Source organism: Candoia aspera, chromosome 1 (assembly GCF_035149785.1).
Source record: "Candoia aspera isolate rCanAsp1 chromosome 1, rCanAsp1.hap2, whole genome shotgun sequence".
Lineage (NCBI taxonomy): Eukaryota > Metazoa > Chordata > Lepidosauria > Squamata > Boidae > Candoia > Candoia aspera.
The window spans coordinates 324,678,171-324,692,317 of NC_086153.1; the positions used below are offsets into that span (position 1 = coordinate 324,678,171).

The following is a 14,147-nucleotide window of genomic DNA, read 5'->3' on the forward strand; positions in this document are numbered from 1 at the left end:
TGGGGCCATCTCTGTCTATAGGTTGTTTTGGCTCTGCCCTATGATACTCCTATTCCTGGTTACATGAACAACACGGTTAATACAATGCGACTCTGGTCTGCTCGAGCGCCCAACGACTTTAATCTCCGTGACTGTAAGCATTGTCAATGGCTTCCCATTCTTTTGCTGTAGGAAATGTTAGGACAATTGTTCTCTTCCTTTCAGTTCAGGCACAGGCAGACCCGGTTTTGCAAGCCACCAAGGCCCATCCTGATCCAAGGCCAAAAGCTGGAGGCAGTTTTCCACAAAAAGAACAATGGAAGAGCTCACATCTACAGTATTTGTGGAAAAGCACAATATTTTGGATGATTGTTTTATATTTTGAAGGGATTTTCCATTGACCCTCGTGCCTTCATTATGGACCCACCCACTGCAGTCCTTGGCAATGACAGAACTAAAGAGTACAGCCCATAACCCTCTACAAGGCACTAAGGAGGTTGCATCTGGGCCGTTGGGAGCAGACTTCCTAAAAGCCCTTACTTAGAGCAAGTTCCTTGGTGACAGACGTGCAAAAATCCTCACAATATTATTTCCCCTAGAAGCCTGTATATGAGTTTATTTTTATTTTATTTATTTTTCAAATTTATATAGCCACCCATCTCACAAACAGGTGACTCTGGGCGGAGTTCTTATCAATGTGTTAATATATAAAACAAGTAGGGCTTTCTCTGCTTGGGAAATTGGTAGCACTTGGGGGAAAAGAAGAGAGTGAGCGAGGAGAGAGTGAGGAGGTACAGGTAGTCCTTGACTTATGACCATTTGTTTAGCTACCATTCAAAGTTACGAGGGTGCTGGAAAAAATAGCTTATGACCGGTCCTCGTGCTTACAACCATTGCAGTGTCCCTGCGGCCGCATGATCAAAATTCAGGTGCTTGGCAACCAGCACGTATTTACGACAGTTGCAGCATTCCAGGGTCATGTAATTGCCATTTGCAACCTTCCTAGCCTGCTTCCGACAAAGCAAAGTCGGTGGGGGAAGCCGGATCCACTTAATGACCACAGTGATTCACTTAACAACCATGGCAAAGGTAAAATTGGGTATGCCTCGCTTAATGACTGCCTCGCTTAGCGATGGAAGTTCTGGTCCCAACTGTGGTCATAAGTCAAGGACTCCCTATAGTCCCTTCCATTTCCTTCCTCTGATGTATTAATACTGCTGGTGAAGGAAGTCTGAAGAGAAACTAGAGCAGGCTTCCCAGCCTGGATGTCCAAAATTCCCAGTCTGCATGACCAGTGGCTGGAAGGTCTGACCGTTGCAGTCCCAAGATAGGTCAAGAACACCAGGTTGAAGAAAACTGGGATGAAGGCCTCCTCTTGGAAAGCTGGAAGGAAACTTGGTGGTTCATGGAGCAGGTTTACTTCTAAGAGCAAAGCAAGTGCCTTGCTTTGGGAAAAAGAAACACTGCACATCCCCAATGTGATTCAGTGCTAACTAGACAGGAGAACAATTATTCTTTCAACTCTCCATTCCCCCCTCCCTCTGATACTGAGCAGCCATGCATGTTTTATTTCAACTTTCCTGCGCAGTTAATGTTGGCGATTACATTCAAGCGGTGTTGGACAGAAACTTGGCAGAGAACATCTCCCGCGTCCTCTATCCGAACGATAATGTAAGTTCCAGGCTCTGTCAAGTGTTGCCTGCTGGTGGGAGAGAATGAATGGAGCGAGGGCTGGGACCATTTCAATTTCTAAGTGGGCCCATGCTAACCATTCAGAACCAAATAAGGCAGCCTCTTTTTGCACACGTTGCAGAGCCGGTTGCCTAAGTCGTAATAGGTTTTTGTCACTGAATTGTTGGTGGGTGGCCTGGACAAGGCAGTGAACCCATCTAAATGTAAACGTTTCTTTGCTGCCCATTTTACAACCTCCAATTTCATTTCCTTCACAAAGGCTTCAACGTGATTTCTGGGTCTCAACCACTAATTTATAAAGCTTTAACCATGCACTGGTTTGTTTGTTTGTTTATTACATTTTGTCACCACCCATCTCCTCCCAAAAGGGGGGACTCTGGGCGGTTTACAACAAGGATAAAAACATTACAATACCATAAATAAATATAACTACAAATATAAAATTGAAGATAAATACAGTATAAAATCCAGATGAATTTAGCCCAATTGCCCAGTCATAGTTTCATCTTACATGAACGTGCCACAGATTTCTCTCATGCATCAGGTACTCTGGTTTAACCAGTAGCTTCTCCAGTCATACCCCTATCTGTGGCTTATCTAAGACAGGATTATACAACATGATTTGAATATCTGATTTCGAGGAATCATGCAGACCAGTTTACTGTTCCAAATAATAAAACATGTGCTAAGCAACTACTGCAACATTCATGGAAATTAGGATGCAGAGAGATGCTCAACGCTTAGGGCCAAATCATGGCTGGACATTGCATGTGGACCAGTTCTCTGTCTATGGACATTCATCCCTTTATTGCTAGGTGTTGACTTATTCCAGAGTTTTTCAACTTTGGCAACTTTAAGATGTGTGAATTTCAACTCCCAGAGTTCTCCAGCCAGCCATGCTTGTTGGAGAATTCTGGGAGTTGAAATCAACACATCTTAAAGTTGCCAAGGTTGAGAAACACTGCTCCAGAGGGATATCATTCCAGAGAGCAGGAGCCATCCCTGAGAAGAAATGTTTCCTAGGTCCCACTGGATGACACTGCTTAATAGACAAGACCTGGACAATGCTCGCTCTAGCTGCCCTGACCAGATGGGTGGAAACATATGGATGGTGGTCCCTCAAGTAACCAGGCCCTATGGCATATGGGGCTGTATAGGTGATAACCAGCACCTTGGATTGCACCAGAAGCCAACTGGCAAATAGTGTGACTCACAAAGCAGTGGGGTCATGTGCACATAGCAAGACACACACACTCCACTGCATTTTGGATCAGCTGTAGCTTCTGAATGGTCTTCAAGGGCAGCCCCATGCAGAGCACATTACAGTAGTCCAATCAAGAGGTGAGCAAGGCATGAATGATTGTCTGAAGTCCCTCCAAGTCTAGGAATGGGCACAACTAGTGCACTTGATGAACCTGAGCAAAGGCCCTCCTGGCCACAGCTGCCATCTGTGCAGTGAGCTGTGATCCCAAGAGGACCCCCAGATTGTGCCCCAGTCTCACATGGGGTAGTGCGACCCCACCAAAAACCAAATATGGAGGATCCAGAGGAGGCAAACAAAGAAAGCCACCTGGTGGTCTTAGGACTGAGCTTCAGTCTGTTACTCTCCATCCAGGCCTGCACCACCTCCAGGCACTGAGTTAGGACTTTGACAGCGTCACTCTGTTGACCTGGGGTCAAGATGTATAATTGGGTATCATCAGCATAAAGATGATATCTGACCCCAGACTAATGGATCCAGCAGTTTTTATGTAGAAGTTGAACAACACTTGTTAGAGGAAGTGTTGCGACACTTCCTCTAACAAAGCCACAATGAAACCACAGTTTATCTCACTGTATAGAGGGGGAGCTGAAACAGAGAGGGACTTACACAGAATTACTAAGTAAGATCACATTCGTAAGGCATCCACAACAGTTTATATTAAGTATAAAATTCCTTGCGAACTAAAGCTGAAATCTCTGGCGTATATTAGCTGTGGATTTTTCCACATATTGGCCTATTTTGCATACAGCCTCTGCAGCTAACCACTAGAAATCATCCTTATTTCTGAGATTATTAACCTGGCTTTTCTTTTTCCAATACTGAGAATTTAAATTAAAATAATCTGATTGGATAAAACCGAAAGTAATGTTTACTAGATGCTATATCAAAGGTTGCTGCATACTCAGTCCATGCAGTATTTTGGGATGGTTGAGAGGGTTAATGAAATGAAGTTACTAAAACTGTAACAGCATGGATAGATCCAGCCAATGGGGTCTCTAAGCCAGCCTTCTGGTCCCACAGGAAGACTCCAAGAATGGCAAGAAGACAATAGCACACTTAAACTATTGCCTTCTAGATCTGGCATTCAGAGGCTTAGAATATTTCTGTAGTTCTCACAATAACAAAGAGCCATTGATTGACCCCTCATTTTCTATAATTTATCTAACTCTCTTCTTAAAACTGGAAAGTCATTATCTCATTTTGAAAATTGAAAGTCTTACAGAAATGACATGATACTGGTGGGACATCAGGAGCTGGCATCTACTGTAGAGGGCTCCATGGTTCAGGACACAGCAGAGGGCCATGTCCCTCAATCAGCCTCTCCCAGTTTTTGTTTACAGCTGTATGCTGGTCTATGACTGTAATAAAGATTTGACTTGTTTATAGCTGCCCACAGCCTCATCATTGGCTGAAGGATGGCTCGCTGCAAGGCAGGGAAAAATTACTGAAACCAGACAGATAATAAAGCCTTTGTTTTCTAACCTCTCCCTGTCCTTGTAGCTGAAACTAAGTATGAGGAATTTGACTGTACCCAAACTGCATTTCTTATCTGCTTTTATAATGTCATAGATGCCTGGGGGACCAAGAAGGGGTTGTACGTGGCATGTTGGCCAAATGTAGCCTATAGGCAGGTATTTATTTGTCATTATAAGCTTGTGATAAATACCATTAATGGACTTTGATCCTCTTCAGTCTCACTTTGCATTTTTCTTACCAACATTCTTCTTTATCTGGTAGTTTTTTGAAGGCAAGGAGCTGCGTCTGAAGCAGGAATACTTTGTGGTAGCTGCCACCTTGCAAGACATCATTCGACGGTTCAAAGCCTCTAAGTTTGGGAGTACAGAAAGTGTCCGGACTGCTTTTGATTTATTCCCAGACCAGGTCATTGCTTCTGGGGGTATATATCTGGGTGGCCGAGGCATGTCATAATCTGGCAGGCAGAACTTGGTTGTGAAGTGGGATACTGTCTTGCGAGTAGAAAGCCAGTGGGGGGAAGTCAGGGAAGTGTTAGACTAGGACCAGGCAGACCCAGGATCACAAATCAATCTCACAGGTTTGTTGCGGGGATAAAATTGGAGATGGGGGTGTTAAAAAGGCCACCTTAAGTCCTAGAGGAAAGGCAGGATGTGAATCTAACAAATAACAAAACAAAAACAAAAGAATTGAGAATTTAGCTAGGGCTTTTGCCCAAGAACTTTTTTGATAAGATGTTCTTCTGGGAGATGTATGGTAGTAATAATGGTGGCGTGCAGTCATTTTTTTGCGAAGAGTTTAGAACAGCAAATCCCAGTTCAAAGTGCATTATTTTCCCTAGGTTGACTTAAGTTTCGGCACCTTGCTTCTTGTAATTATCCAGCAGGTTGATAGATTTGAATCCATTTTCCTGCTTAAACTTTTCCCTCTGGATTTTTAACATATTTTGTTTCTTGTTTTTCAATAGGTTGCAATCCAGCTGAATGATACACATCCTGCAATGGCTATTCCTGAGCTGATGCGTGTGTTCTTGGATATAGAGAAGCTGCCGTGGTCCAAGGTTTGGATCACTCTTCTGTTGTCAACTCTCTTTGCAGGGTTTGCAAGAATCCCACCTTTACCCTACTCTCCAGAGCCTTCCTTTCATTCAGCCTGCTGCCCAATTCTGTAGTCTCTGCACCCTGGTTTTGAGTCGTAATTTGCTTCCTAGTTCCAGTATGCAGACACAAACAAGTTGATTTACAAAACATGCTGAACCTTAAACCCAGGTTTAAAAAATTAAATTGCTGTGCAATGCCCAAACAAATAATGTGATGGGTTGGTTCACACAACATATCAAACCTCATTTTGGCCTAGTCTGGCATGCTATGTATACTGAACCATTGTCTTAGATCCCAAAATTTGGGGAATGTTGGTATTAGGGGTATTAATACCTTCAGATCTATCTCAGAGTATGATCTTATCCCATAACAACAGTTCCCTGGCGATGAGGTCTACTGTAAAGCAATAACACTGCAGGCTGCATTCAGCTCCCACATAACTCCAAAGATTGCTATCAAAGTCTTATTTTTAATACAATGTGGGGGAGATAATTTTAAATATCAAACTGGAGAGTAACCATATTTTGTTTTAATTCAGTTTAGATGTAAACTAAATCAAATTTGATCTTTGACTTGGCCCAGCCTCCAATTTTGTGGAGTGTGGCATCCAGCAAACCACCCAAGGCTGAGGGTGGCCTTCAGCCTGGAAGGTATTTAGCTCTGCTAGAAAGGGCACCACTGTGTCAAGGAAGTTCATGCTAGCTCCACCTGCTGGGCATTGATGGCAAGGCATCAGTTGCCCAATATATATATAATATTGGCCCAATGCCCAATATTATAACAGCCTTTCCCAAACTTTTGACCCTGGAGGAATCCTTGGAATATTTCTCAGGCCTCGGGGAACCCCTGCACACTCAGGCTCAAATATAGGCCAGAAGTTGCAAAATTATTACATTTGTTTCATGGTTAGTCCTGCATATATGCATTAACAGTGTTCTTAAACTAAAACTAGCCACCTCCTTAATAAAATGGAACAATGTGGAATGGATGGTCTCACTACCAGATGGATTCACAGTTGATTGAACTGTCTGGATCTATGTCTACATTGAGGGAGGTGTGTAATGAGGTATTCCAGGGTTCTGCCCTGGACCCAGTGTTGTTCAACATTATCATATATGATTTAGACAAGGAGATAGAAGGGATGCTTATCAAATTTGCATATAAGACAAAGTTGGGAGGAATGGCTAACACCTCAGAAGATAGGCTCAGGGTTCAAAAGGATCTTGATATCTAACAATATGCAGTTCAATGGTGAGAAATGTAAAGTTCTACATTTAGGTAAGAAAAACCATATGCTCAGATACAAAATAGGTAGTACATGGCTTAGCAGCAGTAGTTGGGAGGGGATGCTCAAGAATAATCACATTAATTGTTTCTCTCAGTTTGCCCTATTTATCTCTGTCTTCACAAATTCAAGGCCTGGGACATCACTACAAGGACCTTTGCTTACACTAACCACACAGTTCTCCCTGAAGCTCTTGAGCGCTGGCCAGTTGAGCTGGTGGAGAAGCTGCTTCCAAGACACTTGCAGATTATCTATGAAATCAATCAGAAGCATTTGGATGTAAGTAGGGTTGCTCTTATTTTCTGGTTGAATTTTAAAAAAAAGACAAGGGAACTGTTTTATGAAAACTCACCTCTCCCCAATTCCCCTTTCAAGCTGGAAAAGTTTGATTGAGCTTTTGATTCAGTCAAGAACTCTCTGCTCAGGTAGCCATACTGAAATGGAAAAAATTATGCCAGTTGCACAGCATTTGCCTTTAAAATTAAGTTAGTTATTGTCCAAGGATCCAGAGGCCTCTCTTGCTAGAACCCAAACTGAATTGGATAGTTAGGAATGCATTTGAATGGGATTAACTGATGTGGTTTTTCATCTTCACACATACTCAGAAAATCAAAGCCCTGTTTCCCAAGGATGTTGACCGTCTCAGGCGGATGTCCTTGATTGAAGAGGGAGGGATCAAGCGTATCAACATGGCCCACCTTTGCATTGTTGGCTCTCACGCTGTGAACGGAGTTGCAAAGATTCACTCAGATATCATCAAATCTCAAGTGTGAGTAGTGGCGTGTATTTTGTTTGTATTCAGCAGCCTGAGACAATTTCCTTTCACTTTTGCCAAAGTCTAAGTTTAAATTTGATTTAGGCTTCTGAGTGTTTTACTGTGGGATCAGTTTTGAGGTTTAGGGCTGAGCTCTGGATGCCACTGAGCTTGTGCTGATATTTAACTTTATTGTCATTATTGCTTCCTTTTGGGTGTTTTTCTGCCCTCCCAAACCTTTCCTAATTAAAGCCTTGACCGTTGCCATATGCATTCTGTAGGTGAAAGATTGAAGGACAATTTTTATCCCCAAGTTATCTCATCTCTAGCACTGTGGCTCCTTCACTTTGTTTACTTTGCAGTTTGCAGGGGGTACCACAATCAAATACCCACATGCATAATTTTATGCAGTTATGCTAAATATTAAGATTCAGACATGGGCCACTTTCAGTCTTCTGTGATGAACTGGCTGTGCTCATTCAATGTGCTTTATGTGGTTACTGAATTAATCCATTTTCAGAGTTCCTACAATACACTGAACCATATGCTAACCAGATGGGTCAAATTTACCCAATATATAAAGCATAAGATTTAACCAATCAAGGTTAAAACTGATCAGACTTTGTGCAAGTACAGCCACTAAATCTACTAGTTCTTTAAATGGCCTAGTTAAGCACATCATGTGAGCACAACCTTTATGTGAGCAAATAAATAATCAGTACAGCGAAACAGTTTTGTGCTACATATAACATAAATACATAAAAACCATATACTGATGCTGTTGCTTCCCACCTTGCTGTGGGCCTTCAGTCTATTTATGCAAAACTTAAGTTTACAAAAAAAAATGCAAGGAAATTATGCAATTGGTATTGATTGAAAATTAAAAACATTGGATGGCAAATGTTTTCTATCACCTCTGTTTAACTGGTAAATCTTGAGGATGTGCCAATGAACATGCATTTGTTTGGTGTTCAGGTTCAAGGACTTTGCAGAGTTGGAACCAGAGAAGTTTCAGAATAAAACAAATGGGATCACTCCTCGTCGCTGGCTCCTGCTTTGCAACCCAGGACTTGCAGAATTAATTGCAGAGGTAAAAAAAATGCTCAGTTCTGCTTAGCAAATAATCCTTTAAATAATTTGTGTTGTTTGTTTTTATAAATCATATTTGTTTTTAAAATAAATAGTTCCTGACATATAACCCGGAAGTTTCCATTTGCCTTCAGAGCTGGGAAAGCACTTTGTAAGCAGGATCTCTGCTTGTGCTCTCAACTCATCTACTCTCATCCTGGTGAAATAGACTTCCTAGGTAGCATTTCACGACCTGCAGAACGTGTTGGATAATAGGCAACAAGCAAAGACAGCTGGTATGTTGTAGGCCAGGGAAGAATCCTTGGTGTGCCGTAGGCCTGTGGAGCCCTTGGTGCTCTCTGAGCTTGGTTGTTTGTTTCATTATCCAGCCAGGTAACATCATTCAGGCACTGATGATGTCACCTAGTTGGGTAATGAAACGTCTGCAAACAAACAACCAAGCTCAGAGAGCACCAAGGGCTCCACAGTTCAATCCTGAGCCACATATATTCTCTTCTGTGGGAATGCCTGTCTTAAACTGCCGAGCCTAAAACATCGTGGAGAGATCAGTATGCTTAGATGCAGCAGGTACCACAATGAGTATCAGTGGAGTGACTATGGATACCCAGAAGATGCTGGATATGTTAAATCTCTTTCTTCTCTTTACAGAAAATAGGGGAGGAGTATGTGAAAGATTTGAGCCAGCTGACAAAGCTGCATCGGTTTGTGAATGATGACATTTTCATCAGAGAGGTAGCCAAAGTCAAGCAGGTAAGGGAGGAAAGGGGGCTGGGAATTCTCCCCCCCCTTTTTTTTTGCATTTGCTGTATCCAAAGTGACTGATTCAAGTGACAAATGCAGTTCATCACCATTTTATTTTATCATGCCAGCACCAGGTTAAGCTGAAACAGATCATCTGTTCAGGATGATGCAGGGAGCTAGCTCTGTGCTTAAGTAGGTACTTCAATCCAGGTCTCTAGGAAATTATTATTTGCCCTGTCTGTACAGAGGGAGAATTAGAAGGTAGATGTAAGTTGTTTGTTGCTTGCTAGGAAATCTCAAAAGTATCAGATTTGGGAAGACTGCAGTACAATAAGACTTTCAGAAAAGCTTTGGTGTGGACTGATAAGGGCCATTTAAGAGGCACTGTTGAGCAAATCTGCCATATTTCTTGCTTTCTGCTTACCAGAGGGAATATAAACTTCATGGAAGACTCATATTTGGTTTTCTACAAAGTCAGTGCTCCCTTAGGCAAGCTATACCCACACATGTATACGCAAACAAGAAAATAGTTGCTGGGCAAGATTCTGCTTTCTCCATTGCTAAAGCACAGGTGGCCATGGGGACTCAGAGCCCAGTGGCTAGATGGGAGGAAGCAGCCTGTAGTGGACCAGTGGAAGGCCAACAGGTCACCAAACTCCAAAAATGATTCTTGCATGCAACCTAGAATGACCATATAGGAGGTTTTCCTCCATTTTCCTGGGGAAGACGTTATGCTCAAGCTGTGACACCTTGAACTGGCTTCATCTTGCCTCAACGGTGGACTGGTTACAAGATGGAAGCAGCGTTTCAAGGACATGTCCTCAGCTAAAAGCAAATAAGTCATCTTTTTGCTGATGCAAAGAAGCTGTGTAGATGAGCCCTAAGTTATCAGACTTCCTTCAGGGACAGTAGAAGAATCTGTTCTATTGCCAATCTGGTCAGTCTTTGCAGATAGAATTGGAAGGAACACCCAGAGCAAACAGGCTTTGGCTGGTTCTGTCTTCCTTTCACTTGGTCATAAAGGCGTCCTACCAAGGGTGGTCATACCTCCATCTCCCCTCACAGGAAAACAAAGTCAAATTTTCCCAGTACCTGGAGCAGGAATACAAAGTGAAGATCAACCCAGCTTCCATGTTTGACGTGCAGGTCAAGAGAATTCATGAATACAAGCGGCAGCTCATGAATTGCTTACATGTGATCACCATGTACAACCGTGAGTAAAGTTGAGCCTGGCATGGCAGACTGAGCCCTGAACATTCTTACAGTTTTCCTGCTTGCCTAAATATAACAGCGCAGCTTTAAAATGGAACCAAATGGGAAAACAAAAATACTTAATAATTTTAAAAGAATTATAATGTGAAACAGAGACTCCGCCAATGAATGGGAGTCACAGTACATTTTTGGATGCTCTTTTTAAGCTTTATCATGCTGCAGAGTCTAAATGGGGAGTGTCCAATTTGTGGGGGTAGTAAGGAAAGATGGTTCTTCCCAGGCTTAATTCCAGGTCCTACCTGTCTGGTAGCTTAGATGCCTTTACTCCTTCTGAACCCTTTTTCAAAGCCAGTAATTCTCGTCAGCTGCCTGATGTAGGTGGTAAAAACCTCTGGAACTACATTCCATTCCATCCCAGATCCTCCTCACTTTCAATCTATAGAAATTGTTAATTGCCAGAAATTTTAGGCAGCACATGGTATCCCATTTCTAGTACAGCTGTGTAGCAGTTCACAATGGCTACACAACTGTGTAGCGATGAACAAATGTTCATTGAGCACATGATAATTAATATAACAGTGCACAAGCTCACAGTGTGAGAGCATGGGTCACACAGTGATGCACCACATTCATGGTTCCTTCTGCTACACACTCTTTGGTCTTTTTTCCCGATTCCTTAAATACAGTGTCCTACTATGTTCAGGATCTGACACCTGAAAATGCCTGAGATCATTAAGATAGGATTAAATGCCTACATCAGTGTTTCTCAACCTTGGCAACTTTAAGATGAGTGGACTTCAACTCCTAGAGTTTCCCAACCAGCCATGCTGGCTGGGGAACTCTGGGAGTTGAAGTCCATACATCTTAAAGTTGCCAAGGTTGAGAAACACTGGCCTACATGATTCCTCTGTGGATGAGGAGAAGCAGCGCTACTTCCTGTGTCCCCAGTGAGGAACTTTAGGACACAGCCCTGGCAGTAGTTCCCTTGGCAAATGCCAAGTTTCATGTCCTAATTTTATTTAATGTATTAAAATTCTTTAATTAAAAATACATGGGAACGTTGCATATTGCAGAGCAAAGTGTCAGCCAAAGGCTCGCTGTTCCCATGGAGATCTTGAAGCCTTCACAAAAAGTAAAAATTGTGGGTGACTACAATTGTGTACTTTATCTGGAAATATTCTTCTCAATTAGAAAAAGGACAAAGTTAAGCTGAGGTGGCAGAGGAGCTAGAAGAATGTGGGGTGCATCCAGGCCAGTTTGCCTTCTGCTAAATGGATGCTTTGTGGTTTGACCATGCCCACTATGATAACTGCTTGGAGAAAGTGTCCATAATTTTCACTGAAAATTCCAGAGGTATCCATCAGCCCCCCAAAGTTGGGAACCTCTTGGCAAAAAGGGCAAAGGAAGCAAAGTCCAGCTGTAGTCATTCAAGAAGGAGCTGGGCGGACACGATGGGCTTCGAAGAAAGAAGGAGAAGCAGCTTGAGGAAAGCAAAGAGAGATGAGGGCTAGAAGAGACAAGTACAACTACTTTATGTCTAGGTAGAAGTGAGGCTTATGGTCTCCTTTATTTCTCCTCTGCAGGCATTAAGCGAGATCCAGTGAAGCCATTTGTGCCCAGGACTGTGATAATTGGAGGCAAAGTGAGTGATGAATTTGAGCCCCGAGATTCATCTTTTTGGGTGTCCTGGAAAGCAAATCCCAATAATGCTAGAAATGCCATTTTCTGTCTCTTTGTCCAGAACCCATTATCAATCCATTTCTTTTAACAACTCAAATATGTAGCATTAAGAGAAGCTTTCTTGTCTTCTCGCCTTGTTAAATTTTATACACACACACACACACACATGTGTGTGTGTGTGTACATGTATTTATGTTAGAATAGATATGCATGTATGCTATAAAAAGTAGAGTCTCCAGGTGCCTTCAGAGATGTGGCCTTTTAGTTTGCTTCTTATGGAAATGTCTGCTATTGCCTTCTAGGTTTAAAAAAAATCCCTGTCTAGCCTACAGCCTTGGAATTTCCTGGTATTTTCCTGTTAAACTACTAACCAGATCCACCTCTGTTTAACATTTAAAGAGCAGCCAAGATTGGCTAGGTCCTGCCACCTGCTGTAGGAATATTTATAAATATACACCTACCTACCTACCTGTTTAATTCAGTGAAATCTATTCCCCCTTTAAATGTATGAGTTTTAATGTCCCATCTTCCCCTGCCCCTCCCCCATGAAAAGCCCAAAGCATTCCAGCTCACGTCTTCCAAAAGGTGCTTTCCAGATGCGTTGGAGCTGCAACTCCCCAAATTCATTTAGGCGATTTGGGAATTCTGGGAGTTGTAGTCCCAATTCATCTGAAGCATAGCAGGTTGGGGAAGGCTGCTCTAGCAGTTTCTTGAATGCTAGGCAGGAGATCCATGCTTGCTTGCTTGCTTATGTTGATTTTCTTCAGTTTGAGAACAGAACTGGTAGTCACGATTATCATAATCTCAACTCTTTATTGCTGGATTGCTTTCCTCCTTCCAGGCTGCTCCTGGATATCATATGGCTAAAATGATAATAAGGCTGATCACTTCTGTGGGCCATGTAGTAAACAATGATCCTCTGGTTGGAAACAAGCTGAAGGTCATCTTTCTGGAGAATTACAGAGTCTCACTGGCTGAAAAAGGTAATGCAGTCCATCTTGAGGTACCAGGTTGGGAAATGTAGGAAAGAGATTTCAGCTTGATGACCAATAGTCATGTTGTGTCTCAGAAACTAATGAACAGGGCTGAGCAGCATTTCAGAGTTGATTCCAAAAGGGGCTTCAGAGCATGAACATAGCACCCATCTTCAGCTTTTTCAAGTAGCTTCATATTTTTGTGGAGTTGTGGAGAGATGCTACTTTCATGCCCCTGTGAACTCCAAAATTTCATTTTGGAACTGAATCTGAAGTGCTTCTCAGCACAGTGCCATCTACACAGAAAAGTCATCAGCACTCTTGAAAGCTCCAAGGTTCTTCAGAATTGCAGTGGGGGAGGGTATGTTTAATGAACCCAGAGTACTGACTGATGAGTGGAGAGAACAGAAGGTAATGTTCAGTGGGACCCTCTGAAGTCCTTGAACAAAGAACTAAGTTGGGTGCTGCTGTGGTATCTAGCCGATGATGAACTAGATGCACAGGTTTGGAATCTGGATGACTCCTGGGATTTCATACCTCCAGGACATATACTTAATATTAACAACAACAACAAATATTTCCTAGCTCCCTATGCTGAACCTCCTCCAAACTACACCATTCATGGGAGCAGTCTTTTGGAAATAAAGTCTCACCCAGAAGTGGTTCAAGGTGTTCTCAGATATGGCTTTCCAGACACAGTAATCCTGTTTCAGGACAAGATCATTCCTAGAACACCTTAAATCACTTGCACTTCAGAGGCCTGGCTTCCAGAAACTGCTCGACTGCTTCAGTCAGCAGGAGAGCAAAATACTCTGGTATTCTCTGCAATATTCTATCCCAGATTGGTGAGCTTTGTACATCTCTTTTACTTGTATTCCATAATCATAAGTAATAGCAATTTGTT

General features: G+C 42.5%; 1 protein-coding gene across 1 annotated transcript in view; it reads left to right on the forward strand.

The window, feature by feature from the left end:
* PYGL (glycogen phosphorylase L) overlaps window positions 1–14,147 on the forward strand; it is a 37,417-nt gene that overhangs the window by 12,203 nt on the left and 11,067 nt on the right. The window contains exons 7-17 of the mRNA XM_063290548.1: window positions 22–133; window positions 1,568–1,650; window positions 4,673–4,816; window positions 5,376–5,468; window positions 6,926–7,072; window positions 7,399–7,562; window positions 8,523–8,637; window positions 9,285–9,386; window positions 10,443–10,590; window positions 12,173–12,231; window positions 13,111–13,252. Coding sequence (XP_063146618.1) covers window positions 22–133; window positions 1,568–1,650; window positions 4,673–4,816; window positions 5,376–5,468; window positions 6,926–7,072; window positions 7,399–7,562; window positions 8,523–8,637; window positions 9,285–9,386; window positions 10,443–10,590; window positions 12,173–12,231; window positions 13,111–13,252 — 1,309 coding nt within the window. The remainder of the gene's footprint in view (window positions 1–21; window positions 134–1,567; window positions 1,651–4,672; window positions 4,817–5,375; window positions 5,469–6,925; window positions 7,073–7,398; window positions 7,563–8,522; window positions 8,638–9,284; window positions 9,387–10,442; window positions 10,591–12,172; window positions 12,232–13,110; window positions 13,253–14,147) is intronic.